The sequence below is a fragment of the Pararge aegeria genome, chromosome 9 (assembly GCF_905163445.1).
Source record: "Pararge aegeria chromosome 9, ilParAegt1.1, whole genome shotgun sequence".
Taxonomy (NCBI): Eukaryota; Metazoa; Arthropoda; class Insecta; order Lepidoptera; family Nymphalidae; genus Pararge; species Pararge aegeria.
Window position 1 is genome coordinate 168,309 of NC_053188.1, and position 27,759 is coordinate 196,067.

General features: G+C 40.8%; 4 protein-coding genes across 5 annotated transcripts; 3 read left to right on the top strand and 1 right to left on the bottom strand.

The window, feature by feature from the left end:
* The first annotated feature begins 1,582 nt into the window (after window positions 1-1,582).
* LOC120626417 (proteoglycan Cow) lies at window positions 1,583-13,403 on the top strand. The gene is made up of 11 exons (XM_039893939.1): window positions 1,583-1,858; window positions 2,579-2,630; window positions 5,138-5,240; window positions 5,941-6,015; window positions 6,717-6,894; window positions 9,238-9,313; window positions 9,384-9,476; window positions 9,889-9,987; window positions 10,073-10,363; window positions 11,925-12,094; window positions 12,405-13,403. Exons 1-10 carry the CDS (start codon window positions 1,583-1,585, stop codon window positions 12,083-12,085), a joined length of 1,404 nt encoding a protein of 467 aa, XP_039749873.1. The 3' UTR covers window positions 12,086-12,094; window positions 12,405-13,403.
* Window positions 13,404-15,364: 1,961 nt separating this feature from the next.
* On the bottom strand, window positions 15,365-15,737 carry LOC120626352. Its single transcript, XM_039893849.1, has one exon. The coding sequence runs from the start codon at window positions 15,601-15,603 to the stop codon at window positions 15,427-15,429; it is 177 nt and encodes a 58-aa protein (XP_039749783.1). The 5' UTR covers window positions 15,604-15,737; the 3' UTR covers window positions 15,365-15,426.
* A 655-nt stretch (window positions 15,738-16,392) lies between these two features.
* On the top strand, window positions 16,393-17,726 carry LOC120626343. 2 transcript variants are annotated; one of them, XM_039893839.1, is made up of 4 exons: window positions 16,393-16,544; window positions 16,650-16,982; window positions 17,028-17,225; window positions 17,304-17,726. In XM_039893839.1, exons 1-4 carry the CDS (start codon window positions 16,446-16,448, stop codon window positions 17,433-17,435), a joined length of 762 nt encoding a protein of 253 aa, XP_039749773.1. In that variant the 5' UTR covers window positions 16,393-16,445; the 3' UTR covers window positions 17,436-17,726. The 2 variants fall into 2 exon arrangements, with proteins under 2 accessions (XP_039749773.1, XP_039749772.1); XM_039893838.1 differs by having other exon boundaries at window positions 16,650-17,225; window positions 17,304-17,723.
* Window positions 17,727-20,507: 2,781 nt separating this feature from the next.
* On the top strand, window positions 20,508-26,597 carry LOC120626418 (protein ST7 homolog). The gene is made up of 5 exons (XM_039893940.1): window positions 20,508-20,547; window positions 20,696-20,863; window positions 22,021-22,200; window positions 25,508-26,253; window positions 26,306-26,597. Exons 2-5 carry the CDS (start codon window positions 20,720-20,722, stop codon window positions 26,595-26,597), a joined length of 1,362 nt encoding a protein of 453 aa, XP_039749874.1. The 5' UTR covers window positions 20,508-20,547; window positions 20,696-20,719.
* The last annotated feature ends 1,162 nt before the right edge of the window (window positions 26,598-27,759 follow it).

Consider the following 27,759-nt stretch of genomic DNA (forward strand, 5'->3'; position numbering starts at 1 on the left):
GTACGGTACATACGAATAGTCTGTCCTCACTTACACAGACTTCCCGGCTGCAGCTGTTGCTAAAAGGGCATGGGTACCAAGAAACAGGTTTTGTTGGCATAAATAGGTTTTGGTCACTATGTCTATTTTTAATTTTTAATTTTATTTTTAATTAATAAATAAATAAATAAATATACTACGACAATACACACATCGCCATCTAGCCCCAAAGTAAGCGTAGCTTGTGTTATGGGTACTGAGATAGCTGATAATTATTTTTTTATGAATATAATACACATAAATACTTATGATATACAGATAAACACCCAGACACTGGAAAACATTCATGTTCATCACACAAACACTCTCCAGTTGTGGGAATCGAACCCACGGCCTTGGACTCAGAAAGCAGGGTCGCTGCCCACTGCGCCACTCGGCCGTCATCACTATGCAAACAATCGCGCCAATCCTTTGTTCTGTTGCTGCATGAATGTAAGACAAATTTACAAACCAACAAATACAGGTACTATCGTATTCATAAATACTAGAAACGATGTCTAGGTTAGGTACTACTTGAACGGGCTCCATACTACATTCCGCTAATAATTAATATTTCGAAGTAGGGTTGCCGATGGAATTCGTAGGACTTATTCGAGAGCTTCTTGCGCTTCCACAATAGAGACGATCGTGAATGCATTTAACTGACTACCTACTTCCTACACGACTTCTTTTGAAAGTCGGTTAGAAATATAGAAAGTGACATCCCACATACAACCCGGTATATCATAGTTTATAGGAATTCAGCGGAAGTGGGTAGAGCACTCTGCTCACCGCACCTACACTCGTATCACTTCATCGGGAAAGAAGAAAGAAAATATCTAACTAACTATTCCTCGCTTTAGAATATGATTAGGGCCATGCAGCCAAGTAGGTAGGTACCAGATGCCTCCCGTATGGCGGCGGGGCGCGGGGCGCGGGGCGGGGCGGCATCGACCGGTCCGAGGGCCGCGCGGCGCCACTCCACACAGCCGCGGCGGCGCCTGATGCCAGACTTGTGTATGCAATGCAGTTTAGCCAATCGGGAGAGGATCCGTGTTTCGACGTCCATCGGTTTGCCACATAGCTACGCGCCCTGTCTATTGCTGCTTTTCTGCAGATGTTTTTACCTAATCTTCTAAGGATTTTCTAACTTTAGATATAGGTCTCTCCATGTCCCGCCGATTGACTCTGAGCGTTCTTATCGGGTCCCTTTTTAGCGACCTCGACTCGGAATACGTCGTTAGGCAGCACTAATTCAAAAGTTTTGATGTTGTTTTGAAACACTACCTATGCGACTTAACTTAAAAACACGAAGTTGAAGTCTAAACGAAATCGAAATCTTGAAAATTATCGATTTCAACTCTGATGGCTCATCTGAATAGAAAGTTTTTCCACCTTCCATAACCTGCCCCATTCAAGTAAGTTTACCTACTCTACTACAATTCCCAGTGCAGCGTATGTACCTACTGAACCACGACTCGGTGACGCCGTAGGTATTCTGGATTAGACATGCAATATTTCATCTCGCTGCCGAGCATGTGGGCCTACGCGCGGCGGCGGCGCGATGGCTGCCGGCGAGGCCTCGGCCGGCGCGCGGCCCCGCGCCGCACTGCGCACCCGCGCGGCGCTCGCCGGGCGCCAGTGTCGCGAGCCGCGGCGCGCCGACCGCCGCCTCCACCCGCCACGAGACCGCCTCGCCGCCTCGCCGCCTCGCCGCCTCGCCATGCGCGCCTCCGCCTCGCGCGCGCTGCCGGCGCTGCTGGCGCTGTGGGCGCTGGGCGCGCCGGCCGCCGCCTCGCCGCGCCGCCTCGACCAGGACTTCGAGTTCGACGACGCGCCGGTTAGCCGCAGCGCCCGCCGCCCGGCCTCCGCCCCGGCCGCCGAGCCGACGCGCCCCGGGCCCGCCTCGCCGCCCGCCTCGTGCTACCGGCCGACTCCGCTGTCGGTCGCGATGAAAGCACGAGGCGCGCCCGGCGCTTCGCTGCAGCGAGCGTTATCGGACGGCTCCCTAGTATCGATTTCCCACGGCGGCGCCGGCGGATCTCGGCGGCCGCCATTGATTACCTTGATGTTGGAAACATATAAACGTTTTCACCTTGACCTTCGGGATCAATTTAATTAAATTGTAATGGCGCCTCGGGTGGCGCCGGGCGTTCATTTCTGTAGTTATTGAGAGGGGTATTCCGAGCGCGCTCAGAACCTTGGAAATCCTTATCAGCGTACCTGCCTCTAAACTAATCGTAACCTGAGAGGAATTGTAAGTTCTTCAGAGGGAAACCTCGTGAGAGGAGCAGCGCGGTGGTTCTAAGCTCTATAGCCCACGGGGAGGGAGCCCGGGGTGGACCGCTGAGGGAAACCCGATGCATTCGTAAGGAGGCAGATATGCGTATCGTAGTTTTAACACATTGAGTGCCCTCGTTAAACGTGTGTGGGTCGGTATACCCATCTCTCGCATACTATTAGACGGTAGGAACCCCGGCCTAGAATAGTATATTGGAGCAGGTTTCAGTTGCAGCGATGCGAGCGACCGCAATGGCTCTCACGCCGCCCCGTGTTGCAGGCGGCGCCGGGCCCCCCACGCCGCGCGCACCGCTACGTGTACGACCCCGACAGTGAGTAGCGCCGTGATAAAGAGATCTTAGATTTGCCCCACTTCAAAAACTTAATGGTCCCTGTTTTAAGATTAATATTTTTTGTTTTTTATTGAAAATTGACATAATAGTTTCCCAGTTGCCTATTTTGTTTCAAAAAAAATGCTAGCCAGTTTGTCCGGGCTATGCCTACGTAGAAACGACTAAACATAAAACGACGTGAAAGTCGCACATATTCCGCGCGGACGGAGTAGCGCGCAACGCTTAGCTAGCGTAGCTCTCAAGAAAGTCGTGGAAATGGGCGTCCTCAATATTTGTAAACGTCACTAAAAGAGCCTTTCGCAGCGCAGCGCGCATTGAGAGCGCGCCTCGCGACAATGCACTCACTGCATGAACTAGTTCTCTCTTCTAGGACTTGAGTGCGCCTTCAGAGTTAGTTCGACACATTGCGAGGAAACAAGCGAGCTTGACTTGGCGCCTACTGTTATACACTTTTACTTATTGACATACCTATTTAGTGAAAGTAGGAAAGTTTTTGTTTCTATTTTAGTTTTGTTCGTTGTTTGACTGAACTGAATGAATTCTAATGAAACTTGGCATGATTTGAGATCTTACTATGAAGTATGACATAGGTAGGTACTTTTTATCCCGAAATTCAGCATAGTTCCCTTGGGAGAAGGGACGAAATTTGGACTATTAAGAAACATAGCATGATAGCTTAGTCAAATATTACCCGTATTAAATTTCAGTTTTGCCTTTTCTGACGAATTCTCTTTCATAGTTTTAAAATCGAGTAACAACTCATTTATCAATGCGCGCGGGTTGCTGCTACCTGCCACATCGTTAAGTCATTTGATACAAAAGTTAAATATTCGTTCGTCCGGACGTTCATTGGCGACTGGCAATGTTTACATGATTAAAGGTTTTAAATACTGGGTGATTACAGTCAAGAGTAAAAATAGAAATATTGTATTATTATGAGCACACCTGCACTTTGTTTAAACACGTTGAAAGAAGTAGCTATCTGTACTAAATATCGTGTTTGGTTTTAGCCATAGCAATGTTATTTGGAACAACCGGTACGATTCTTGTTCGAACATCTTTTTGTTATGTAGCTGATTGATGGATGAACCATCTGGAGGTACTTAGGTACGCAGGGGCAGACTAGCCTTTTCGTGTACAGTGACTTCATATTCCCTAACTGCGCGGTACCACCGAGTAATAGGTATTATATACCTTAAGATCCAATTCTCATCTCACTCTCAACTAGAATCTGTGAAGTACGTACCCCGATAGTGTTACTGGGCATAAATACTCCTACTTACCGAGCCATAAAAGAAAAATCAATCTACTTCGCTTGGCCATAAAAGAAAAATCAATCTACTTCGCTTGGCGAATATGATACCTTACTATATTTTAGACTTACCACTGTACCTTATGACTGTTATCTTTACCCTCGTATAACCTTGCATACCTTACCACATTATTATCAATTGCTCTGTAGATCTCATACTCCCATGGCTCTTTCTCATATCTCCTCTATTTCTCACAAGTATCTAAACAGTCTAAAGGTCAGTCAACTAGGACCTTGTTTACTGACCACATCTCAGTGCCTCACTCTCACTGATCTCATAGCTATGTCCACTGTATCTCGTACCGACTCAACCGACGTACCTACTTACATCTTACATCCCCACATACCGACACAAATCCACCTGAATATTTATCTCAGCGCATTACTTTAGCCCCTACTCTTAGCTAACCGCCAACCATGGCGTCACCATCTCGTTGCACTCAAAGTTCACACTGAGCTCTCTTCCAGCTATGGAATCTCCCATCGTGATGAAGTCACGGTGGGATGACGGCCAATTTACTGGCATCAAACACAAATCTCCATCTCAAAATCACCGATTATAATTATTAACCTGTTTTTCCCCAAAAAATATCTGTCATGCGAAATACGCATCACAGATAATAAAGCAATACGAAAATACAATAAAAAAAAAACTAAAATTAAAAATTTATTTTATACATTTATTTCAAGTAGGCCTAATATAAGCACTTTTGAAACGTCAAATATAATAATAAACATAGATTAAGTTTAAAGTTGTTACTAACACATTGTTTTGCTTTGTTTTGTTGTTTATATGGACTTTGTCAGAAATACAAATGTATTATATGGAGGAAGTTTGTAGACTTTGTAGCAGTAAATTCAAAATTCATTTATTTCAAGTAGGCCTAATATAAGCACTTTTGAAACGTCAAGTCTGTGTGTCAGTAAGCTGCGCGTATGGTGGTTTGCGCGTATAAACCTGCGGAGTGAAGTGAACCCGTGTGAAGAGTGGGTAGTGTCGTTCACCAGTATAATTTGCAATAGGTATATTATGAACGGACAATACTATGAAAACGGTATTGCGATAAACCCATGCATATTATGTACTTGCAAATACACCGGCGATAATCGGAGGTATCATGCAAATTGCAATCTACAGCTTTTCCGCCTACAAGTAGTTCCTACGGTTCCGCAGGCCCGCTGTGCCGCGCGCTGGTGTGCGGGCCGCGCGAGCTGTGCGTGCTGCGCGACGCCGCCACCGCGCTGTGCGCCAGCCGGAAAGACGTGCGCGCGCGCGGGTGAGGCGCCGGAGCCGCGCGGACGGCCCGCGGTTTATGAAGCGTTGCTTTTATTTATTAATGTTCTGCGTGTTACCGGTGAAATGGTTGAACGAACCGAAATGCTATAAGTTACCGTTCTAATTGAGCGAACGATATCATAACGTTCATTAGACCTAAATTTAAGCAAGACGCGCTGGGCCCTTTGACAAATGCCTGACATTTAACCAATAAAACGCAGAATATTTAAATAAACCGGTTATTAACCAAAATTGAAACCGGTTCTGACCCCTGGCTTATATTAAGCACGTAACGTTGAATACTTATTTCTAACATTTAAAATAATATCGGTTGATGCCGCAAATGCAATTTTAAGCGAAATGGTAAAATGACTCTAAAACAGACCATAATGCTTCAACTATAACTGTGTTTCGTGCTTTGATAATACGAATATATCCAGTAACTATACCTCAAAACACTACTACTTCCTGTAAATGTTCAACATTTAATTAATTCTGGAAGCAATTTATGTAAAAAGGAAACAGATTTTTTTCAAATAGTAGAATTAAATTAGGTAAATTATTAAAGTTTAGCTGGCAACACTTAATGTTTCATAAGTAAGAGCGTTTTTCAACAAAAAAAATAAATTTAGCAGATAATGAAAGTAACTTTTTAAAATAAGTGAAGCGAATGAGTCACTCCAGCTGCGCTGTCGCCGCAGGGACGTGGTGCTGCCGCGCGCGCGCGACGACGACGTGTTCTACGAGGCGCGCGCCGAGCCCGCAGAGCCCGACCGGTGCGTACGCGCCGCCCGCACCACGCCGTCACGGCAAACATGTCGCTTGCTTTTATTCGTCACAGCCTAAAAATTCCAATTCTACTAATTCAGTTCAAGTAGGGCCACTTTATAAGAACTTGTAAAACGTCAACTTTTTCTGTCTGTTGTGTCTCTGCCACCGGTTCGGCGGGCAGGCAGATTCCACCGAGAAACCGGCAAGAAATTTAGCGATGCTCTTTTCAGATACCTTTATAAAATCTAACAATCATTTTCAATAATGAGTGAGATAGAAGCGGAAAGGTCTGCTTTGAAGGAAGCAATCTTGTCATAGAAATTCATCAACTGTACTCGTATAATAACCACGATTTATTAAATGTGTTTTCTGTACTCGTCTCAGACGATATTATGCAGATGTCAGTAATTTATATCCATCCCCAGTAAGTCGATTGTTTAAATTTATTTTGGTTTATAAAGACAAATATTTGGTTTTTGTAACATTATGTTTGTAATTTTGAAAAACTAACTAAGTATTCAAATTTCTTCAAATTTTTACGAAGAGAGACAGAGAGAGAGAGAAATTAAAATGATTTAAAGTAGATTAAGTACCGTACGTAGGATTTACATACGCCTGTAATTATTTAGATTATATTGACAACTAAAATTTGTAATGTTTGAAATCTATTTGGCTATCACTGCACGTGAACCCCCGAATGTCGCAGGTGCGTTGGCTGTGCGGGCGCGGCGCGCGGCGCCTTCCTGTGCGGCTCGGACAACCGCACGTACTCGTCACTGTGCCGCCTCGACCTGCACAACTGCGTGCGGCGCGCCGCACCGCCCGTGCGGCTGGCCTGCCGCGGCTTCTGCCCGTGCCGCGCGCCGCCCGAGGTGCGGCCCGAGGTGCGCCCACTCTCGCGCTCTAGCGGTCATTCATGAAAGATGATTCTTAATATTTCCACGGGTACATTTAGTACGAAACAAAACCCACCACAGCTGAGCATGCTGTATAATTATAAAGATTAGTTAAAGGAAAAATTATCTGAAGTAAATATTACAGACGTTTGGAAATTCATAAAATTTTGAATTGTTAGCAAAATTCCTTTTTAGGATCTAAATTTTAACCCATGTTTAATTTTAAGCTGTCGAAGTCCTAATAATTGACACAAGTTTTCCTTCCGCAGAGGGCAATAAGGCATTTATTTAAATGTTGTGTCCATTAGTTTAAACCCGAATAAATGATTATTATCTTGGAAGTCTAGTTGGGTAGAGTGTATGCATTAAGTCAGTACAGTACCTACTACATACGTATTCATTTAAATGATTTAAAATTTGATGGTTATAAAAAAATTGTGGTTGGTATTTTAGTATCCCATAGTACCCGCTGGACTTCTATCAGTTTACTGTGCAAAAGATACTAATATTTATTTATTTATTTATTTAAGGGACAATCAACAGGTTACAACAACAACTCTTAAAAACTAAACAAAAAATGAAATAACATATAAATGTAATATTGTAGACCCACTTAAAGACTGCCACAACTTGCAAATAAAAACTATATTGTTAGTTAGAAGGAGAAAAAACGATTAAGAGAGACATAAGCTAGCTAAACTAACACAAAAAAGAGTAAAGGAAAAAAATAATAATAATAATAACTAAGTTTAAACAGTACCACCGTATTGCGATAGGAAGTGATCCTTTAGTTTTTTTTTAAATATAGGAAGACTATCCCCTATTATGTCTATGTCAAGCACTTTATTAATGCTGTTATACAAAGTTAACAACCTATTAATAGGCGCTGAGACCCCCAGATTTGTTTTCGAGACGGCAGCTTTAAAAGGCATATAATTTTTTACACGACTGAACGGCCTTGGGATTCTGACAGAAACTTTGTAAAGTAGATCAGACGCATCTAGGGCATTATTAAAAAGTCTATATAAAAAACAAAGGTCCAATAGTTTTCTACGATCAGATAGAGTTAATAACTTATAGTGCCGCAGTCTGGAAAAGTAGCTAGAATTAATATTACATAACTTATCACCAAAACTTACATAATGCAGGAAGCGCTTTTGGATTCGTTCAATTCTCATAGAGTGAACATTATAATGAGGATTCCAAGCAACTGAACCATACTCAAGGAGACTCCTTGAAAGAGCGTTAAATAACCATATTTTGGTGTTCGAATTCCGAAAGTCTTTGGAGCTACGCTTAATGAACCCAGTGATTTTTGATGCTCTTTTACATATATTATCAATATGAGGAATGAAACTGAGTTTATGGTCGATGGTGATCCCTAAATCTCTAACACAATTTACATTTTGAACATCATGGCCATTTATACTGTACACGAATTGAAAAGGATGAACTTTTCTATGAAACGAAACACTATAGCATTTTTTATGATTTAGATCCATTTTGTTAGCGATGCACCACTGAGTTAAACAATTTAGATCATCCTGCAATAAGTAGGAGTCATTAAAAGAGTTGATCACTCTAAACGCTTTCAAGTCATCAGCGTAAAGCAAAACTTCAGAGTTAAAACAATGTATTATGTCATTGATGAATATATTAAAAAGCACCGGACCCAGGATGGATCCCTGGGGCACTCCTGAGCGAGCTATATAAGAAACAGAGGATTCAAAGCCTCCCAAAACTACTGTCGTATGTCTATCTCTTAGGTAAGAATCAAACCAGTTAAGAATATTTCCGATAAAACCATAATATTTAAGCTTGTTAATAAGAAGTTCGTGGTCGACTAGGTCGAACGCTTTTGAGAAGTCTGTATATAGTCCATCTACTTGTATATTTCTATCAACATGACATGATATATTATCAATATAAGTAACAAGATTCGATGATGTAGATCTATGTTTATAGAAGCCATGCTGTCTTGTAGTTAAAATAGACTTCATGTGCCAGTTAATGTGAGGGCAAACAACAGTATAATTTTTGAACGGAATAAACACGGAAATACACAGTTATCGAATTAAATCGAGGGAACGCGTTGACACCGTGTAACTATTCGACACCCACTCGATACTAATATTTTATATGTCAATTTTATTACTAATAATAAAGAGCAGAATAGGCCATAGGAATAATGCCTCGTTAAAAGGGCACTTTACTATCAGTCGGTGCTGTTGGATATTAATAAATCACTGGTCACATGGAACGGGAACGGTCAACTTTATTATTTGATAAGGTGTGCGTAATTTTAAAGTATTTCAAATGCGTGCGTTACAGGACCGTCGACGCCGGCGGCTGGAAGCCCACAACGAAATTTACGCTGAGCGCCCCCACCACCGGCGACAGCTTGCAGGTGAGTGCCGCGCGTGCGCCGCCCGCGCTCGCGCGGCGCCGACTGACGCTGGTGACCGGTGTGTCTGCAGGCGCGGCGGGCTGCGCGCTCGACAAGATGGCGGACCGCCTGCTGGACTGGTTCGCCGTGCTGATGGACGACGCGCAGGCGCCGCCGCCCGACGGTACGATGCGGCCCGACCGCCGGGGCCGCCCACGGACACGGGGGCTTTTGAATTAAACTATTAAAGAATAATCCTAACGTCCTCGTAAGAGTCATCTCTGAACTCTTATGGAAAGTTATAATACCTATGTATATGTCGCTTTTGTAACGGAAATAGTTGTAATTTTTTCAAGGGTGCTAATTCATCGAGGAGTAAAAAAAAAAAAATTTTACAAATCATAATATATTATGGTTCCCATTAGTGTTACAGGTAATAAAATCTTTTTTCAAATTCCAGTGTCTCCGTTAGCGAGGATAGCTGACGGGGTCGCCGGGAATCGGGATTATTTTTTAATATTATACTTCAAATGCCATCGTCAACGGGCACGTCGGAAGTTTTTTAAATCGATCACCGGCCGCCGTCGGCGTTGCAGGGTTCCCGCGCGACTGCAAGCCGGAGGTGCGCTGGATGTTCGCGCACCTGGACCAGGGCCGCGACGGGCTGCTGTCGCCCGCCGACCTGTTCGCGCTGCGTGAGTGCCCGCCCCGCCCCCCGCCCCGCCCCGCCCCGCCCCGCCTCCCGCCCCGCCGCGCCCCGCTCACGCCCCGTCTGCGCAGGGCACGACGAGCGCGAGCGCTGCCTGCGGCCGTTCCTGCGCACGTGCGGCGCGGCGCGCGGCGTGTCGCGCGCGGCGTGGTGCGGCTGCCTGCGGCGCGCCGCGCGGCCGTGCGCCGCGCTGGCCCGCGCGCACCCCGCGCCGCCGCCGGGCGCCTACGTGCCGGCGTGCGACGCGCGCGGCTGGTACCGCGCGCGCCAGTGCCACGCCGCGCTGGGCGTGTGCTGGTGCGTGGACGCGCACGGCGCCGAGCGGCCCGGCTCGCGCACCAAGGGCGCGCCGCAGTGTGCCGGTACGACTGAACGCTTTTCAGATGTCGAAGAGTACGCCACGGCTAACTACTATTCCGACTCAATTGCACGCAGAAACTGACGGGAACGGGGTCACGATAGCTGACGACCGGGTTGACCCTTTTTGAGAACGGTTTTTGATGAAATTAGTTAAAGTATTTAAAAAAAAAATCAGTATTTGGCCGCCATTGTATTTGTCTCGGCTACTCGTGGAACTTGATGGAATAGTTAGGTTTCTGAGATTTATAAGCTACTTATTCAAAATTAGGTATACCTACTGATGGCATCATCTGTGAAAAATTTGTCATGACTTAGTATGTAGGAATAAAAATTTGAAAAGCCGGAAGAGCTTATCGGTCCAAATTTATGATTAAAAATTTAACTATCACCAGTTATAGATTTACAAAAAAATAAAGTAGCCTCAATTTACAAAAGGAAGAAGAAGAAATTGTTATTGCACACCATTATCAAAATATACACAAAAAATAAAATAAAAAAAAAAGTTTTAAAATTTTGTAGTTCCTAAGCTACTTTCAGTATAATATCTGTTGATGAACCTAATAAATAAATAAATAAAATTATACAAAATTGTAGGCATGAAAAGGCGACCTTATTGCTGCAAGCAATCGCTTATAGGCAACCTCTGGCAAGAGGAACTGCTGAGACCTGGATAGTGATCCTGGTCTCTTGCAGCAGTTTATGTATGTCTATAAAACTTGTTACTTGTTTGGTGCTCGTTTTAATTTACAGACTATTTTCGTGAATACCCAATGCTATATTTGAACAAGACTTTTCAAAAGTGATCTTATACTTTTTTTTTTATTGTTAGGTTTTTATTTAACGACATAGAGTCCTAAGTATTAAAGAGGATTTATGTATGTCTATAAATAATTGCACTCAATTATTTATAGACATACATAAACACAAATATAAATTAAAATAAAAAAAAAATATATATATATATACATCAATTTTTAACATTCAAAAATATAAGCCCATAAAAAGAGAAAACACAAATAATACACATTAATAAAGATATTTGTTGAAATTACTTCACTCATAGACATAATATAGTCAGATAGTCTTTCAGACGGCACTTAAATAACATTAAAGATTTTTTTTTTTATAAATTTCACATTAATAATTCAGTTTGGGTTTCTAATTAAAAACTTTTTTTTTATAAGTTCTATGCTTCTTGAGCTCTGAATTGATAACTGTTTTCGATAATCCTATTTATCACTTTTTAATAAATTAATAGTACTCGGGTAAAAATATAGGAAGTAGTTAGGTACGCATAGCTCGTAACACGACTGAGTGCCAAGTGTGAGATTTACTATATACCTTCGTTTGCCTACTAATTAGATCGTTTGACAGTTAACTGCGGTTGTATGATGTCGAGGGAGCGCCATCTGGTTGCAATACTGGGAAACCGCGCGGTCACTATGTGACGCTCCTACAATACACTTCAACATCAACTCAATTTAGGTAGTAAATCTTAAACTTGGCGCCCCTAGCGTTGCTTTGAAACGATAACAAGTAGTCGATCTATGTTGGTATCTTCAGGAGAGAACGAGACGGATAACAGCGTGAGCGACGACTCCGAGCTAGCCGAGGATAGCGCGCACGCACCCGCCGATGACGAGGACCTGGGCAGCGGCGACGGCGACGTCGACGACGACGACGACGACGAGGACGATGACGTCGACAACGAGCTGCGCTTCTGAGCCACGCCGGTGAGCACCCGCACGCCCACACGCCGATGCGGACAGCACTTTAACAGCTTGGTTCCAATCTTTTTTTTCTGAATAAGAAACGTCCAATTTTTATCTAATGTTATTTGTGACTTAACAGCAAACCTTAACCTAAGCTAATGGTACGCATGTAAACTATTTTCATATTATCATTATCAAGCCACATCGGCCGGTTTGGAAATGAGCATGGCTTCAGCACCTTCCCGGACGGGACTTTCTAAGACGTATAGCGGACGTTTATATCTTGCTTGTTGACGCGAAACACTAAAGAATGAAATCTCTGATGTTGCAGACGCCCCCGCCCCCCTCGCACCCCGCAGAGCAAGGCTGGCGCAGATACTTCATCACTTTGCTTTCAAACGGTACGGCCTACGAAGTCGGCCATGTTCAGTAGGAAAACGGTCATTTTACATACCTACTTTATTCATTTGTCCTTCATTGGACCTGTTAGTAAGAGTCAAAGTAAATACCTAATTAAGTCGTTGACGTACATACCTACGGGCCTACTATATTTTATTGAACGTTACAGACTTAGATGGAATGAGAGAATAAGGGAGAATATTTTCATATTTAAATTTAAAAAAAATGTTTGCAATGATAACGCCGCGGTGGTGACGACTTACCTACTAGAACACAAGCAGACGTCTCGTCTCGCGGGTCTATGATCCGGAAGTAGCCCTAGGCTTAGTGCATTCATACGTGAACACCACTGCGCCCCCCATTGGCTTGCAGAATAAAGCATACACATACAATGCGCCACCAGCAGTCGTCAGGACAGGAGACAGGCAGTGTTCCCAGCGCTTTGGAATAGACATAATAATCTTACACCTCCCTAAGTAAACTGCCGCGTGCGAGTCGCTGTGAGCACATAACATATGGTCGATTGGTTGCTGTTTGACTCTTGTAAGATTATGTAAGATAGCATGTTAAGTAGCAATGTGGAGCCTTTATTAGTTAAGGATAGAATGTAACATGTATTGTAATACCTAATAGTTAAATACTCTGATATAAAAGAAACCTATGTAACAAGCTTATGAATATTTGGTATAACATTATTAGACCGTAGGATAGATTTGATGATGTGGATTACCATATTAATCCTGCAACATCTTTGCCTCCATGTGCACCACAGATAGCATCTGATTTTGTTACAACAACTGGCAATGTTATCTCCAACCTGTAGATGTAAACAAGAGAGTGGTGAAACAATTTGTAAAATAACAACATCAAAAGGTTATTTGCACTTTTTTAAATCTCACTAGTTTAAGTTAAATAAATAAATAAATTCCTACACGTTTTTCATTATCCCCATGTAAATATAACTTCATTTCTGTCAATGACAATTTATTTTTCTATGCATTAATTAAAATATGCTATCATCATATCAAACCATTAATGGCCTACTAGAGAGCACGGGTCTCCTGCCACAGTAAAAACACTAACTTACAACTACACAGAGGAAATAGGTACTTATGGCAAATATGTTATAAATAGTTTACTTACCCTTTACCTTTATTTATGCGAAAAAAACATATTAATATATATATATACACATATATATATAATAATGTTTATAATACTCCCTTCAATGGGTAGTTGAAATAAAGACGATATTGCGTGTCTGTGAAAATACAAGAAACAACATTTAAAGCCCTTACTTCAGGTCTTTAAATCAAAATATAAATAAATAAATAATAAATAAATATACTACGACAATACACACATCGCCATCTAGCCCCAATTTAAGCGTAGCTTGTGTTATGGGTACTAAGATGACTAATGAATATTTTTTTATAAATAATATACATAAATACCTAGAAAATACATATAAACACCCAGACACTGAAAAACATTCGTGCTCATCACACAAACATTTTCCAGTAGTGGGAATCGAACCCACGGCCTTGGACTCAGAAAGCAGGGTCGCCGCAAACTGCCCCAATCGGCCGTCGAAAATAATTTCTTCTTAAACATCCTTTTCTTTATGTCACATATCACTGTAAAAACATTGGTGACTTTCAGAAAAGGTTCGATATATGAACTCGAGAAAAGAATTCTTTACATATATTTATTTATATACCCTACCTCAATGTATATATCTATCTAATTGTATCTTGGTACCTATAATATATAAATATTTAGATCATGAAAGGAAGTCTCCTAGTCCAATGTTAATCTAAACGAGAAGTCATTCATGGTCTCCAAGATATAGGCTACCTAGTGTGGAGACCACTAGCAATTGATTTTTGTAACCTTTTTTAAAATAAAGACATTTTATTTTATATTTAAATGAGAAGGGCTGCAGGCCATCACGCTGGCCCAGTGTGGATTGGTGGACAAATAAATCATATTGTTAACAAATTAAATTGTGTTTTGGGAACTGGAAATCATTTCATTCAGCGGTGTGAGCACTTGCCTGATAAAGTGGAAGTCTTTGGGTCAAGATAGGGACTACTCTTTTGTGAGGTTGGTGGTGGGAGGTAAACATAACTCTTATTTTTAGACATTTCAAGCACATGGGAGGGAACAAGGACTAACTACTCATTGAATTAGACTTTTGATACAATACCTACATGGAACAAGCTAAGTGCAATAAAGTACAGTTTTATATGCTCACTAGCTGTTGCTCATGTTCTTCATCTATGTTTATTAGTTTCCTTTGTTTGTTTTTCTACGATAAAAATTAGCTTATTTTACTTTCTGTCCTTTCAACCAACTCTAAATGCCAAAACTCATAGTGATTGGTGGCATAGTTGGGGCTTAAAGAAAAGACAAACAAATACACTTTTGCATTTATAATATTGGTAAACATTGCATCCTCTAGTATTACAAAGATTTAGTTTTTAATTAAGAGGCTTTTTACGAACTAGTCTCTCAACTCTCACCTGCAACATTGTCATTGCATGACACCAGTCTCTTTTAGTGATTTCCACACTAAGCCCTGTAGCTATGCACATCCAGCTACAAATCAACATTATTAGGTGGTTTACTCGGCTAAAGCAGCCCAATCTTCACTGTAATTAACCTTTTGATACTTGTATCAATAGGTATGATCTTTACCTTACAATTGAATAAAAATCATGTAATTAAATCAATAACCAATAATACACTAACAGTGGGGAGCAGAGTAATAGAGATCCTAGGTAAGGCCAAACTCAAATATCTTCAGACCTGACAAAGCGCGGCTGCCGATGGTGGTGAAGTCCGCCGTCGGTAATTCCAACAGGGCCCGGGGTGTAAATAAAAAATCAGTTACATGTACTATAACTTATATTACACTAGATAAATTACAAGAAACACAGTCTCGCTTAGGCTCATTCGCTGGGCGGCAGATCCTTGAACTGGCTGCCGTAGTAGGGGATCTTTGTGACGAACACCTTCCAGTCGGTCACGTACAGCAGCGCCAGGAAGGCGCAGCCACCATACCCCGCCGCGGACGAGACAAAGCTCGCCGCTACCGCTGCCTGCTTCCTGCCAATCCTGCCCAGCATTCTTGATGGCAAGTATACTTATTCGGAAGAAAAATGTTACGTAAAAGCACGTCAATGTTTCTAGCAGTGAACAGATGTGATCAAAGATCCACAGACCAGTAATGATTTGACAGCACAGTGACAGACCTCTAGATATTGACAGACTGAGAATGTAGATCAATGATGTCCATTTGTCAGTCGACACAACACGCCACAGATCAAAGACCATAGACGAGTTTAGACCAATGGCTCAAAAAGTAGTAAAAGGTGTTCGTTTTAGGCCCATGTATCTGAGGATTTAGTATTAGGCACACAATATAATATATATTCATATATAGAATAAGAACAAAATAAAACTGCGTCGACCTATAATAATAACCTTATTAAATTTTGACAGTATTACTATAGCGATAATCAAACTAAAATATTTGCATTGTAACAATATAAAATTAGTAGTTCATTCAAAGGAAATTGTATAATATTTTATAACATATATCCGAATCATGGAGTATAGAGGTAAGGAGAGTAATCTTATATGGGAGAAAAGTTGAAAAAGTGTCCAGTTGTTGCGCTAAATAACAGTTCAAAAATACTCCACAATGGCGCTGGTGGATGCATAAGGTATGGTATGAATGTAGCAATTATAGCAATTGTAGATGAATTGAAGTATGCCGAGTTAAAAAATTTAATGTCATTATCGACTAAAGTAGATAAAGTAGTTAATTATTGAGAATTTCAACAACTTACGTCATTATAACCAAACGTGCGTTTAGAGTGATTTTATTTCGTAAACAGTAAATAGTACGGTTATTGATATATAAATATTTAATTTTATGAAAAAGTGAGTGAATAACAGAACAGTTATGGGTAAAATTTGTGTTGTGAAAAGTTGTCCAAGTGGACGTAATCCCCAAAACAAAAAAAATAGTTCACCTCAGCCTCTTTCGTATTTCCAACCAACAGTATGTAAATCAAAATTGTCAAATGTCTGCTAATTTTAGTGTCGTGAAAAACTTACATTATGGTAAACGAAAGCATATTAATTTTTTATTTATCTAATTTCACAGACACCGGCAAGATTACAAAATTGGAAAATTTCGCTGGGTATTGAATTAAAAGCTACTGATTACATCTGTCATCTCCATTTTAAAGAGGAGCAAATAAAAATGTACGAGCAACTGTACATAAAAGAAGAGCTCGTAATTATGCCTTTAGGAAAAAAAATACTAAAAGAAGAAGCTTTACCAACAATCCAGCATCAGTTTATTCCGGTATTTGAACATGAGTTTTTAACAAGTACTGTAGATGAACTGAAAATACCAAGCTTACATTCGAATAACAATGGAGACGAAGAGCTATTTCTAGTGCAAGAAAATAACATCGAGCCCCAGACAATATTAGTAAATGATGTTCCTGATAATCTAATAGATGATGGTGTTCAAAGGGAGCAAGACTTGATAGAACCACCTTTCAGTCAACACGCCTGTAAGGATTCGAAGAATCTACAAGAAATCGAAGCTCCAAAATTGCCACCGTTTTGGTTGTATATACCCGAGCCCAATGGATTTGTATTTATGCGAATGGATCCAACAACTCAGCAGATCAAAATTCGGTTACGCTTAAACAAGGATACATCTATTACTGTATGTATGTATCATGAATGTCCGAGCAGATACATCTATTTTTTTTTTTAACAATCATTGATTATTATTTTTTTTCAGGTTCTTTTTCCTAACAATGACGAACTGCCTCTAAACGAAAAAATTAATTCATTAAGTTGTATCTATGACTACTTGAAATCAGTGGAAAGATGGCCTTTATGTGTTGGTACTCAGATTCACAGTATAAAGTAAGGATTGCTTGTTTCTGCTTAAGTGATTCATACAAGAAAAGGATTCATACAAATTGCTAGCGATGCGGTCCAATCGTACATAGCTGGTTATATAGTTCGAAAATTAAGAAAAACCATAAAATGTCAAATTTGTTTAGAAGCTATAGAGACGCATGCTGAAGTTGGTAAACAATTACAGCGGAATGATGTTATCAATAAAATGGACTTATATGGTGGACTGCGGTTTGCAAGTAATCAATTATTTGATATGACAAAGCAATTGGAAACGTGTGTTAAGAGCTGTCAGTAAAAACTTGACTAATGTAGAAACAATTTGCGGAATAACTATGGAACTCAGAAAACGACGGCCGATTGGCGCAGTGGGCAGTGACCCTGCTTTCCGAGTCCAAGGCCGTGGGTTCGATTCCCACAACTGGACAATATTTGTGTGATGAACATGAATGTTTTTCAGTGTCTGGGTGTTTATCTATATATTATAAGTATTTATGTATATTATTCATAAAAAATATTCATCAGTTATCTTAGTACCCATAACACAAGCTTCGCTTACTTGGGACTAGATGGCGATGTTTGTATTGTCGTAGTATATTTATTTATAAAAAAAAAAAAAAAAAAGAAACTGTTATGAAAATTGGGTGCTTGCAACATGAAAATAGTTTAACTGCAAAGGTTATAGATATTTATATTGTTATGCGCGCCCATTTTTTGGCTAAGTCAGAGAATAAGCGTTACGAATTAGCAAAAATTAAAACTAAAATGAATCGAAAAAATGCCAAATTATTATCATAAAATCAATACTTGCGATATTTTTTTTAATTTTTAATATTAATTATACTATCATTTATTATTTCTTTTTTAAATTATTAACAATGCTTAAGAATAAATTAAAAAACACTATTAAAAATTTATAAAAAAGAAGTTTCTCTTTCCTTGTATATTTTTCAAGCCTACTCTAACAATATTTATATTTGGCGCTTCTTTTAAGAGTTATCCTGATGCATATGTGGCGCCACCCTAATTTAATACATTTTGACGACACTTTTTCATATACACAGATGACTCTCCTTACCTCTATACTCCATGATCCGAATGAAATCTTTGAGATTTTTCTTAATAAGTTTAGAGTTTATATTAAACGTAAGCTTATAGAAAAATCATATAAGGATTACTTAAACGATAATAAAGCTTGGGGATTGAATTGGTCTAACTTTTTAGCGAAATGTAAGTTTTTTCTGGGGTCATCTTAGAGACACGAGGTCTATAGATTTAGATTGGCGAATGTAGTCATTACCATTGCCTAACAATTGTGTAAACATGTACGCGTATGTATGACATAAATAAAGTATTCAAAAATTAAATTTGAATTAGAAAGTCCCCCGACGCAAAAATAACGGTTTGTTATAAGTTTGATGTGTGTGTGTGTCTTTCTGTCGGTCAGTAGCATCGCAGCTGCCGAACGACTGAACCGATTTCGATTTAGTTTTTTTTTGTTTAAAAGTTGAATTGGTCGGTAATGTTCTTAGCTAGGTTTGATTAGAATCCAAGTTGATTACCGCCACAAAGAGGAGTATTTTGTTTTTTTTACAAACTCACTTAATATGGGTATTAAATGAAAGGGCTTGACTAGTGGAACAATGTACTTTAAGGAACGTCGGGGGTAATTTTAATTTATATTTTTTTTATTTAAGAACTTTGTGTGCAAATGCATATTATTGTCAAATGGTTCGTTTGGGATATTCATAGTACAGTTCTTCTTCGAACAGTGCGTGTTGCCCGTGATGACCTATGGTTTCGAAACATGCACCCTCTAACTATGGGCCTTATAAAATGGTGCTGGAGTGGCAGCCCGCACTGGTCGACTCCCAAAGGGTAGTCAAACGATTTTAACAGCGGCACAAAACCGTGTAATTTGGAACTCCCTACAAAAGACCTATGTCCAGCAGTGAACGTCTCAACGGTTATTTGAAGATGATGGTGACGACGATTCATGGTAGGTACTCAAAAGTTTTAAGTGATTACGGAAGTGTTTTTTTGTCAAACTACAAGCATCTTTCGGTGCATTCCATTATGTGGCATATTTTTTTCGACTTTTATTCTGATTTAGTTATTGAAAATATGTATATAATTTACCATTTATAGCACAAAAATGTTTATGTATGTTTACGAATTTATCTAAATTAAAGGGTGACTGCAATAGTTTAAACATTAGAAGCTAAAATAAAATAACAGTGCAACAAACTAGACAATAAGAAATGCGTAATTTATTTAAACGAAATTGAATAAAATTTATTAGTACTCGTAGGTGATATCTTTGACGTCTCTTAAAAAGATCAGTTTGTATTAAACTTAAGTGTACATTAATTCCTATAGAAGTATAAAGAGTTACGATAATAATGAAAAAGTAAGGGTATGCATTACTGCTCTAACCTACCTTTAGCTTTTTAAATATAAAAGCGCAGAAGGGCCTTCTTCTAAACTCATTTCTTAACTTATTGTAAATTAACAACTCTTCTTTTAAAATAACAACACAAGTCAGTACAAAAACAAAATTATTATATTCCTCTAGTATGTATTATATCACAATAATAATTATTTCAATCTATATTACTAATTATCAGTATTTCAATAAAGACTATCATAAAATAATTTGTTTAAGTTAACAAACAGCGGTTCGTCGCAAAAACGGCGCGCTGGTTCTTCCCGCCTCTCGAGAAAAACCAGATGGCGATCCTTTTCCCCGCTACCATAAACGCGACGCTCCGCTAGTGACTTTGACAGGCCGTATTCACTCTAAACTTTGACGCGCCGTCAAATATTTATTTTTACTCTTTATTTGTACACCACACAGAAAAACGAAAAAAAAAAAATAGTTTTAAATGATAATGTGAGATGGTGATAACAAAAAGGATACCTGGATAATTTTGTTGTGAGCTTTTTTAGATCAGGGCGCGTTTGGAACCCTTTTGTAGTTTAGCTAATTTTTTATGTAGTACCTACTCAATTCAGACTTCAGTATAGGTATAAATCCGACGTATTATTCTGGCAATCAATAATTAAAATGTATTATCTGTGACAGGCCATACACCACAGAGTACAGTTTGTATACAATACAGGTACCTACAAGACTGATTAAATCTCAATGTTTTGATTTTGTTTAATGAATTTTTGATTATTATGAATGAGAAAATATAAAGATTTGAAATTTTTCCGTGCGAGAAAGTGGTATATACGTATCTTCTCCGTTGTGGGTGTTGGTTTCAGCGGCAGCGTCCCGAGCGCAGTGAGATGTGGGACTCGTCGACGTTCCTGGGTGCGCTGACTCCCAAGTTCTACGTAGCCCTGACGGGCACCTCGTCGCTCATCTCCGGACTGATTCTCATCTTTGAGTGGTGGTACTTCCGCAAGTATGGCACTTCATTCATCGAACAGGTCAGTGCCGTTGAACACCCTTGCCCACCCCTGCCGGCACTGTGCACGCGACTCAAAACCCGGCCCGCTAGTCCCTGGCGGTGCGCACCAACTAGGAGCCACGAGCATGGGCAACCTTAGGTCTTAAGCGAATGAATGAGTGGTGGACCACCACCAATACAACCATTTCCACCACTAGGTGGCAATACAACCATTTCCACCACTAGGTGGAAATGGTTGTATTGAATAACCTGCCTGGCTGAACGGACTAAACATGTAACATTACAGTTTTCTTTGTTAACATTGAAATATTTTCAAAAATTAATTTATTGGGAATTTTCACAATTGTTATATATTAAAATATCATCTTTCTAAATAATATAACAGTGTCAAGATAAGTAGGTTCTAAACTTGAACCAATTTAATAAATTAATACAATAAACAAAACAAAAAATAAATAGCCAGTGGAACGCACTTCACACAATTACTAACATGCTGCATTTTGCTTACCCCGAAGGAATTTTCAATTTCATGCCAATTTCCCACTTTAAAGCTACCCTGATCAAAATCCTCGAGCATGCCATTGCAACCTGCAAATCTGAATCTTAACTTTACAGTTTTAACCTAAACACTTAAGCTTTTTCTATGAAATATATAACCCGAAAAATAAATTCTAAATACTGCAAAACTAAAAACCAAGACCTTAATCAGCATAACTTAAGAGATACCCTGTGGCCTTTATGGACCCTAGTTGGCTATTCTGTTATACAAAGATGCCAACGAAACTTAAGATGTAGTCTCAAAATCCCCATTATCTTTGGATATGAGATTTCTCCTCCATATATACAATAGACAATATTATATACAGTCATAAAAAACACAAAACTAAAAACTTACTATTGTAATATTAAAATTAATTATATTTACATAATATAAGTTAGAGAATTTATTATTGTCAATATTTGAATTAAGTTACCTAGTTCTTACGGGTCAGAATTATTTTCTAATACTTTGTTTATTCTGATAACCACATCATTCAAGTGGGGGAGTGCTTGTTTAAAAAAACATTACGCTATATACTTTTTTGTACGGGTGAGAGCAGTGCCAACTGCAAGGCATAATTGGCTTATTTGGAGTAAACTATGACTTCGGCGCGAGCTGTAGCGGAGTGCCCGCAGGTGTCGCTGGCGCAGCTGGGCCCGTGGCTGGGCGGCGGCGCGGCGGGCGCGGAGCCGGCCGGCGACTGCAAGGTGTGGCGCAACCCCATGGCGCTGCTGCGCGGCGCCGAGTACGGGCGCCTGTGGAGCGCGGCGCGGCGCGCGCCGCTCACGTACTACGACATGAACCTGTCCGCGCAGGTGCGCCACCCGCCCGCCATGTGCGCTGGCACAGTGTATCTAGTTATTAAACAAAGTCACTATTCAATATCTCTCATAAATCACCCACTATGAATGATTTAGAAGCACCAATCACAATTTACGTTTTATTTTATTCGTATATAACATTAGCTTTAATAGCATTATAAAATTCTATTTACAAAGTTAACATCAACACCTTTGGGTAAACATTTGCATATATGCTAAAAAAATGTGATGGGAACTAGTTATAAACTAAAAGACTAGCGATGGTCAGGATGGCAATTAGATCATTTCATTAATTAATTTGTATTATTGAAGCGAAACACCTTGTTTCTTAGCAGTAATAATTTATTCTGATGAATATTGATGTTCCTTACTTATGAAATACTATTTAAGAATTAATTTTATAAATGATATCATTAAAGCCGACACCTGTATGAGATCACTGCTGTGGGTCTGTACCCTATAAACTCCCTCTCCAAGGAGTAAAATAAAACAACTGGACTGTCTAATACTGTATATTAATCTTCTCCATAATTCATGTTACTCGATACCTTGAAATGACTCTACTATCAGTTTGGAATGCTGTCTTTGGCAGAGAAGATCAATAGCAAGAAACTACCATTGCCCTTTTATTCAATCAATTGAAACAAGACTTATAAACACAAATACAACATTGTCATTGTCATGACCTAGGTCATTTGATTTTATTATGGGGAATAGGGTGGAATAGTCCTTACAGAGGACTGATCACCCGTCTGGCAATGGCAGGCGTCCCCTCTATAAATAATAAATAAATAATAGGTCATTTGATACAAGACATATAAGTAAGATGGGTCAAACATATTATAAATTATAACACCAGGACTTTTGGAACAAGTTGTGTATATAGAGTAACCTATACTACATATACTGTCTCTTTAAAATAATGCTAGGACTTCATGTATGATACCTAAATAACCCAAAGTATATTAAAGATATACCTATCTTATGCAACATCATGTACCATCATAGAATGATGGTAACAACAACTCTGTCACTTCATTTTGTATGTGTATATAATAATGTTTATAATATTACCTTCAATGTTAAGCTAGTTGAAATAAAGACGAGATTGCGTTTCTGTGGAAATATAAGAAACAACATTTAAAGTTTTTACTTCAGGTCTTCAAATCAAAAAATCTCTTCAACTTTTGTTTTTGGCAACCGAGTCACTTTTAGGATAGCGACCATTACTGCCAATGACTTTTGGAAATAGCACAGTATATTATGGTTTAATTGACCGGTTTTTTTGAAAAAAAAACCTCTCCTTAAAATAAACTCTTAAATATCTTTTTAAATGACAATTATGAATGTTATAAACACTGGTGACTTTAAAAAAAGTTTCGATATACGAACTCGAGAAAAGAGTTCCTTGCATGTTTACTTTCAATTTTATATAATCCATTTCCAATTTGTGATGTTCTATCACCATGCTTTACTTTTTCTCATCACAATTAATTTATTCAATCCGTATTAACTTCGCTTTCCCGCCAATCAATCTTGTCAAACTCGCGTTACCGCCATAGATAATATATTTTCCTTTGAGAATCTATAATTATATTTTCAAAGCACTATAAATACACTGTCAATGAGCACACAAACCATACTATGATGATATATTTAATATAATTATCGGGTTTATAATGTGTTTTTCATAGATAGAGTGCTGTAATTCCCTATTTCCTAACACGCTAATAATACCCTCTTTATTATATAACATTTTTTTTTGACAATTTAATAAACATAATGCTCTGAGTATGTGGTAGAGAAGTAATTAGTAAACTGATACTTTTGTCCAGTTCGATCGGTTATTTATAATATGTTATAAGCACTGGTGATAAGTTATAAATGAAAGATTATATACTCATTGACATATTGCAAATAGGTTGCCTATAGTTGAATTGCGGGCGCTGAGTATTGAATAATGAAATTTTTAATTAAATTTAAATTCAAATTCAAAATTCAAATTATCTACTAGCTGTTGCCCGCGTCTTCGTCTGCATTTGATTTTGTTTTTTGATGTGGCATTTAATTTAGTTGTAGTTAAAAAAAAAAAAAAAGTATTCAGTATCGCTAATGCTTAAATGAGGGGTTTGCTGCTGTCCGCTGAGAAGTTCTATCCTCTATCTCCAACCACATTCATCAGATCTACACAAAGTTTGGGCAAAATTGAACACATATTATAACCTCTAGAGTACAAAAATAATTATTAAAATCGGTTATAATTTGTCAGAGCTATGGTGTAAAATCGTCAAACACTTTCATCCCCTCTCCCAAGGGAACCGAGCTTAGTGTCAGGATAAAAAGTATCCTATATTACTTCTAACACTTCCAAGAATATGTGTACTACTTATGTGTGCAATATGTGTATTTCACGAGGATCGGTTAAGTTTGTTTGTTTGTTTCACGCAAAAACATTGACATTTATAATATTAGTAGGGTAGGGATAGGGATATGGAGTCTTCTGTACTAATATTATAAGAGGTAAAGTTTGTGAGTTTGTGACACTGTCGGGGTAATCTTTGGATCTACTAAACCGATTTTGTAAATTATTTCACAAATATAAAGCCACATTATTTGCGAGTGCCATCGGCTATATTTTAACGTGAAAACTGAAGAGGACTTTTGTTGTAGTCGGATTTGTAAAGTAAGTCGGAAAAAAACCGGCCGAACGAAAACGTTTCTTACGATGAGAGACATATGATTATTTTTGTACCAAATAATAACATTAGATACCTACATATTGGAAAGAAGCCGGCTTTACTTTGCGGAATCGGCATGATGGATGTTTTATGAAAATTAACTTAGTTTGCTATAGGTACTTGCTCGGCGAAAACAGGAATTTCTTTAATCACTCGCAATCTTCTTAGATTTGCAAAATACATAATTAAGTATGTAATAACAATAAAAATAATAATAATCATTTATTCAGGCTAAAAATGATGGATACAATAATTACATGAATGCCCTAACCTCTGCGGCAGGAGAACCTGTGTTACAGGTCTACTAGGTCACAGGTGTGTGCTAGGTCCTTCCTGATGTTACAAAGGGTGCGTTTTTATTGGAAACCTATGTTTTATAAAATATACATATTATAAAAATTTAAGAGCTAAAAATAAGAAAACAAAATAAAAATTAAACTAGAACTAAAGAATAAAGTTTGTAGGTCTGTAACAGTATACAAGTAAAGTAAGTGAGTAGTGGTGTCCTGAATATAAGTAAGTATTTTTCGGCGGGATGATTTCTGAACTGAAACCCTGCGCAGGAGCACCAGGCGTGGTTCGGCGCGGGCGCCGGCGCCAGCGGGGCGGACGAGGCGCTGGCGCGCGCGTGGCGCGAGCGCGAGCCGGCGGCGCGAGTGGCGGGCGCGCGCGCGGCGCTGGCGCTGCGGCCCGACTGCGCCGCCGCGCTGCTGCTGCTGGCGGAGGAGGAGGCGGGCACCGTGGCCGAGGCGGAGCGCGTGCTGCGGCGCGCCTGGCGCCTCGGCGACGCGGCGTGGCGCGCGGCGGCGGCGGCGGGCGCGGCGGCCGCGGCGCGGCGCGAGGCGGCCGTGCTGGCGCACGTCAAGCGCCGCGCCGCCATGTGCGCGCGCCGCCTGGGCCGCCTGCGCGACGCCGCGCGCCTGTTCCGCGAGCTGGCGCGCGACGCGCCGCCCGCGCTGGCGCCGCTGGCGCTGCACGAGAACCTGCTGGAGGTGCTGCTGGAGCAGCGCGCCTACGCCGACGCGCACGCGCTGCTGGCGCGCCTGGACGACGCGCCCGCGCCGCGCTCCGCCGCGCTGGCCTACTCCGCCGCGCTGCTGCGCGCGCGCGCCGCCGCGCCCGGCCACGCGCCCGCGCTGCGCGCGCTGCGCCGCGCCATCGCCTACAACCCGCACGTGCCCGAGTACCTGCTGGAGCTGCGCCCGCTCACGCTGCCGCCCGAGCACGTGCTGCGCCGCGGCGACAGCGAGGCCGTGGCCTACGCCTTCTGGCACCTGCGCCACTGGCGCGCGGCCGACGGCGCGCTCAGGTGAGTTCGGCGCGCCGCCGGGGCCGGGCCGCTCTCACGCCGCGCGTTGCAGGCTGCTGGGCGCGGCGTGGGCGGCGGCCGAGCGCGCGGGCGGGCGCGCGGGCGGGCGCGGCGCGTGCGCGCAGTGCGCGGACCGCGAGCTGCTGCCGCCGCACCACGCGCTGTCGGTGTTCCCGCGCCGCGCCGCGCCCGCGCTGCTGCCGCTGGGCGCCGCGCTGTGCGCCGCGGCCGCGCTGCTGGCGCTGCTGGCGCACCGCTGGCCCGCCGCCGCCGCCGCGGCCGCCGCGCGCGCCGCGCACGCGCTGGACCCGCGGCGCCTGCTGCCGCTGCTGGCGGCGCTGTAGCCGGCCGCCGCGGAGGGGCCGAGGGATGTAAGTGAATGATGAAAATGAACCCTGTTACTATGACGCAATAAAATGTGACCAAACTGAAGCCCTCGTTTTTATTTCCATCGCCCTGCGTAAATGTTTATGAGGAAAGTTAGTGCATTCAAGATTTCTGTGCCTTTGAATGTGACGATTATCAAATTTGTTGGAAAAAGCGTACAGACTGGGAACTTTACCTAATATTAAATGAAATGAAAATACACTTTATTGTACACCTAACAGAAATTAAATTATAAACAAAAACAACACAATAAAACACAGGTACAATGGGCGGCCTTATCGCTAAAAAGCGATCTCTGCCAGGCAACCCAATCAAGGAAAGGAAAAAAAATCAAAAAAACACAGACTTAAGGGTTAGGTTGTACACAAGAGCAGAGCAGTTAACAAATTAAAAATAGATATATATATGAATTACTATATCATACAAAGTACAAGCCAACAACACAAAGAAAAGTGACTCCGAAGCAAAAAAAAAAAAAATAACTAATTAGGGTGGCATAAAATGTTTTTTAAGGAGTCTTTTAAAAATCGGTAGTGACTGCGCGCGCCTAATTTGAAAGGGGAGAGAGTTCCATAGCCGAACAGCTTCAACTGAAAAGGATTTAGAATAGAAAGAAGTACTATGGGAAGGAATTTTTAGTATAAGATTATCGTATGATATTATTGAACGGAGAGAGCGACAGTGAGAATCACTGAGAAACTCAAACCGTACTTTAAGATATGGAGGAGTAGCTGGATTGAACAGAACACAGTATAAGAGAGAAAGAATATGAATATTCCTGCGAAGGCGAATTGGAAGCCACTCGAGTTTGTCGGGAAATTCTGAAATGTGGTCATATTTACGAAGGCCAAATATAATATTGTGATGTTAAACAGATAGATCCAATCCAATCCAATCCAATCCTTTTATTTGCATAAAACATTGTAGGTATAGTGCTATATAACGTTTATTTTTTGACAATCTCCTTTGTGGATCTTCCGAGTATACGCACATTGGCGAAATACAAAGTGCCGATTTGTCACACCTAAAAGCCAAAAAAAGCAAAAGAAGTCGCTAATACTCAGCTCAGCTGCATATGCAATCAGGACAGTTAGACAGCTTACCGATGTTGAAACAGCT

What these genes read in the sequence shown, in the direction of transcription:
- LOC120626343 (XM_039893838.1), top strand. Translation starts at nt 16,446, where the DNA reads ATGGGTAAAATTTGTGTTGTGAAAAGTTGTCCAAGTGGACGTAATCCC. An exon ending in TTTCGTATTTCCAACCAACA is followed by an intron (nt 16,545 to 16,649) that starts GTATGTAAATCA and finishes CTAATTTCACAG; the next exon opens with ACACCGGCAAGATTACAAAA. An exon ending in ACAAGGATACATCTATTACT is followed by an intron (nt 17,226 to 17,303) that starts GTATGTATGTAT and finishes ATTTTTTTTCAG; the next exon opens with GTTCTTTTTCCTAACAATGA.
- LOC120626352 (XM_039893849.1), bottom strand. Translation starts at nt 15,603, where the DNA reads ATGCTGGGCAGGATTGGCAGGAAGCAGGCAGCGGTAGCGGCGAGCTTT.
- LOC120626417 (XM_039893939.1), top strand. Translation starts at nt 1,583, where the DNA reads ATGGCTGCCGGCGAGGCCTCGGCCGGCGCGCGGCCCCGCGCCGCACTG. An exon ending in AAAGACGTGCGCGCGCGCGG is followed by an intron (nt 5,241 to 5,940) that starts GTGAGGCGCCGG and finishes CTGTCGCCGCAG; the next exon opens with GGACGTGGTGCTGCCGCGCG. An exon ending in CGCCGACCTGTTCGCGCTGC is followed by an intron (nt 9,988 to 10,072) that starts GTGAGTGCCCGC and finishes CCGTCTGCGCAG; the next exon opens with GGCACGACGAGCGCGAGCGC.
- LOC120626418 (XM_039893940.1), top strand. Translation starts at nt 20,720, where the DNA reads ATGTGGGACTCGTCGACGTTCCTGGGTGCGCTGACTCCCAAGTTCTAC. An exon ending in GCACTTCATTCATCGAACAG is followed by an intron (nt 20,864 to 22,020) that starts GTCAGTGCCGTT and finishes GAGTGCCCGCAG; the next exon opens with GTGTCGCTGGCGCAGCTGGG. An exon ending in GCGGCCGACGGCGCGCTCAG is followed by an intron (nt 26,254 to 26,305) that starts GTGAGTTCGGCG and finishes CGCGCGTTGCAG; the next exon opens with GCTGCTGGGCGCGGCGTGGG.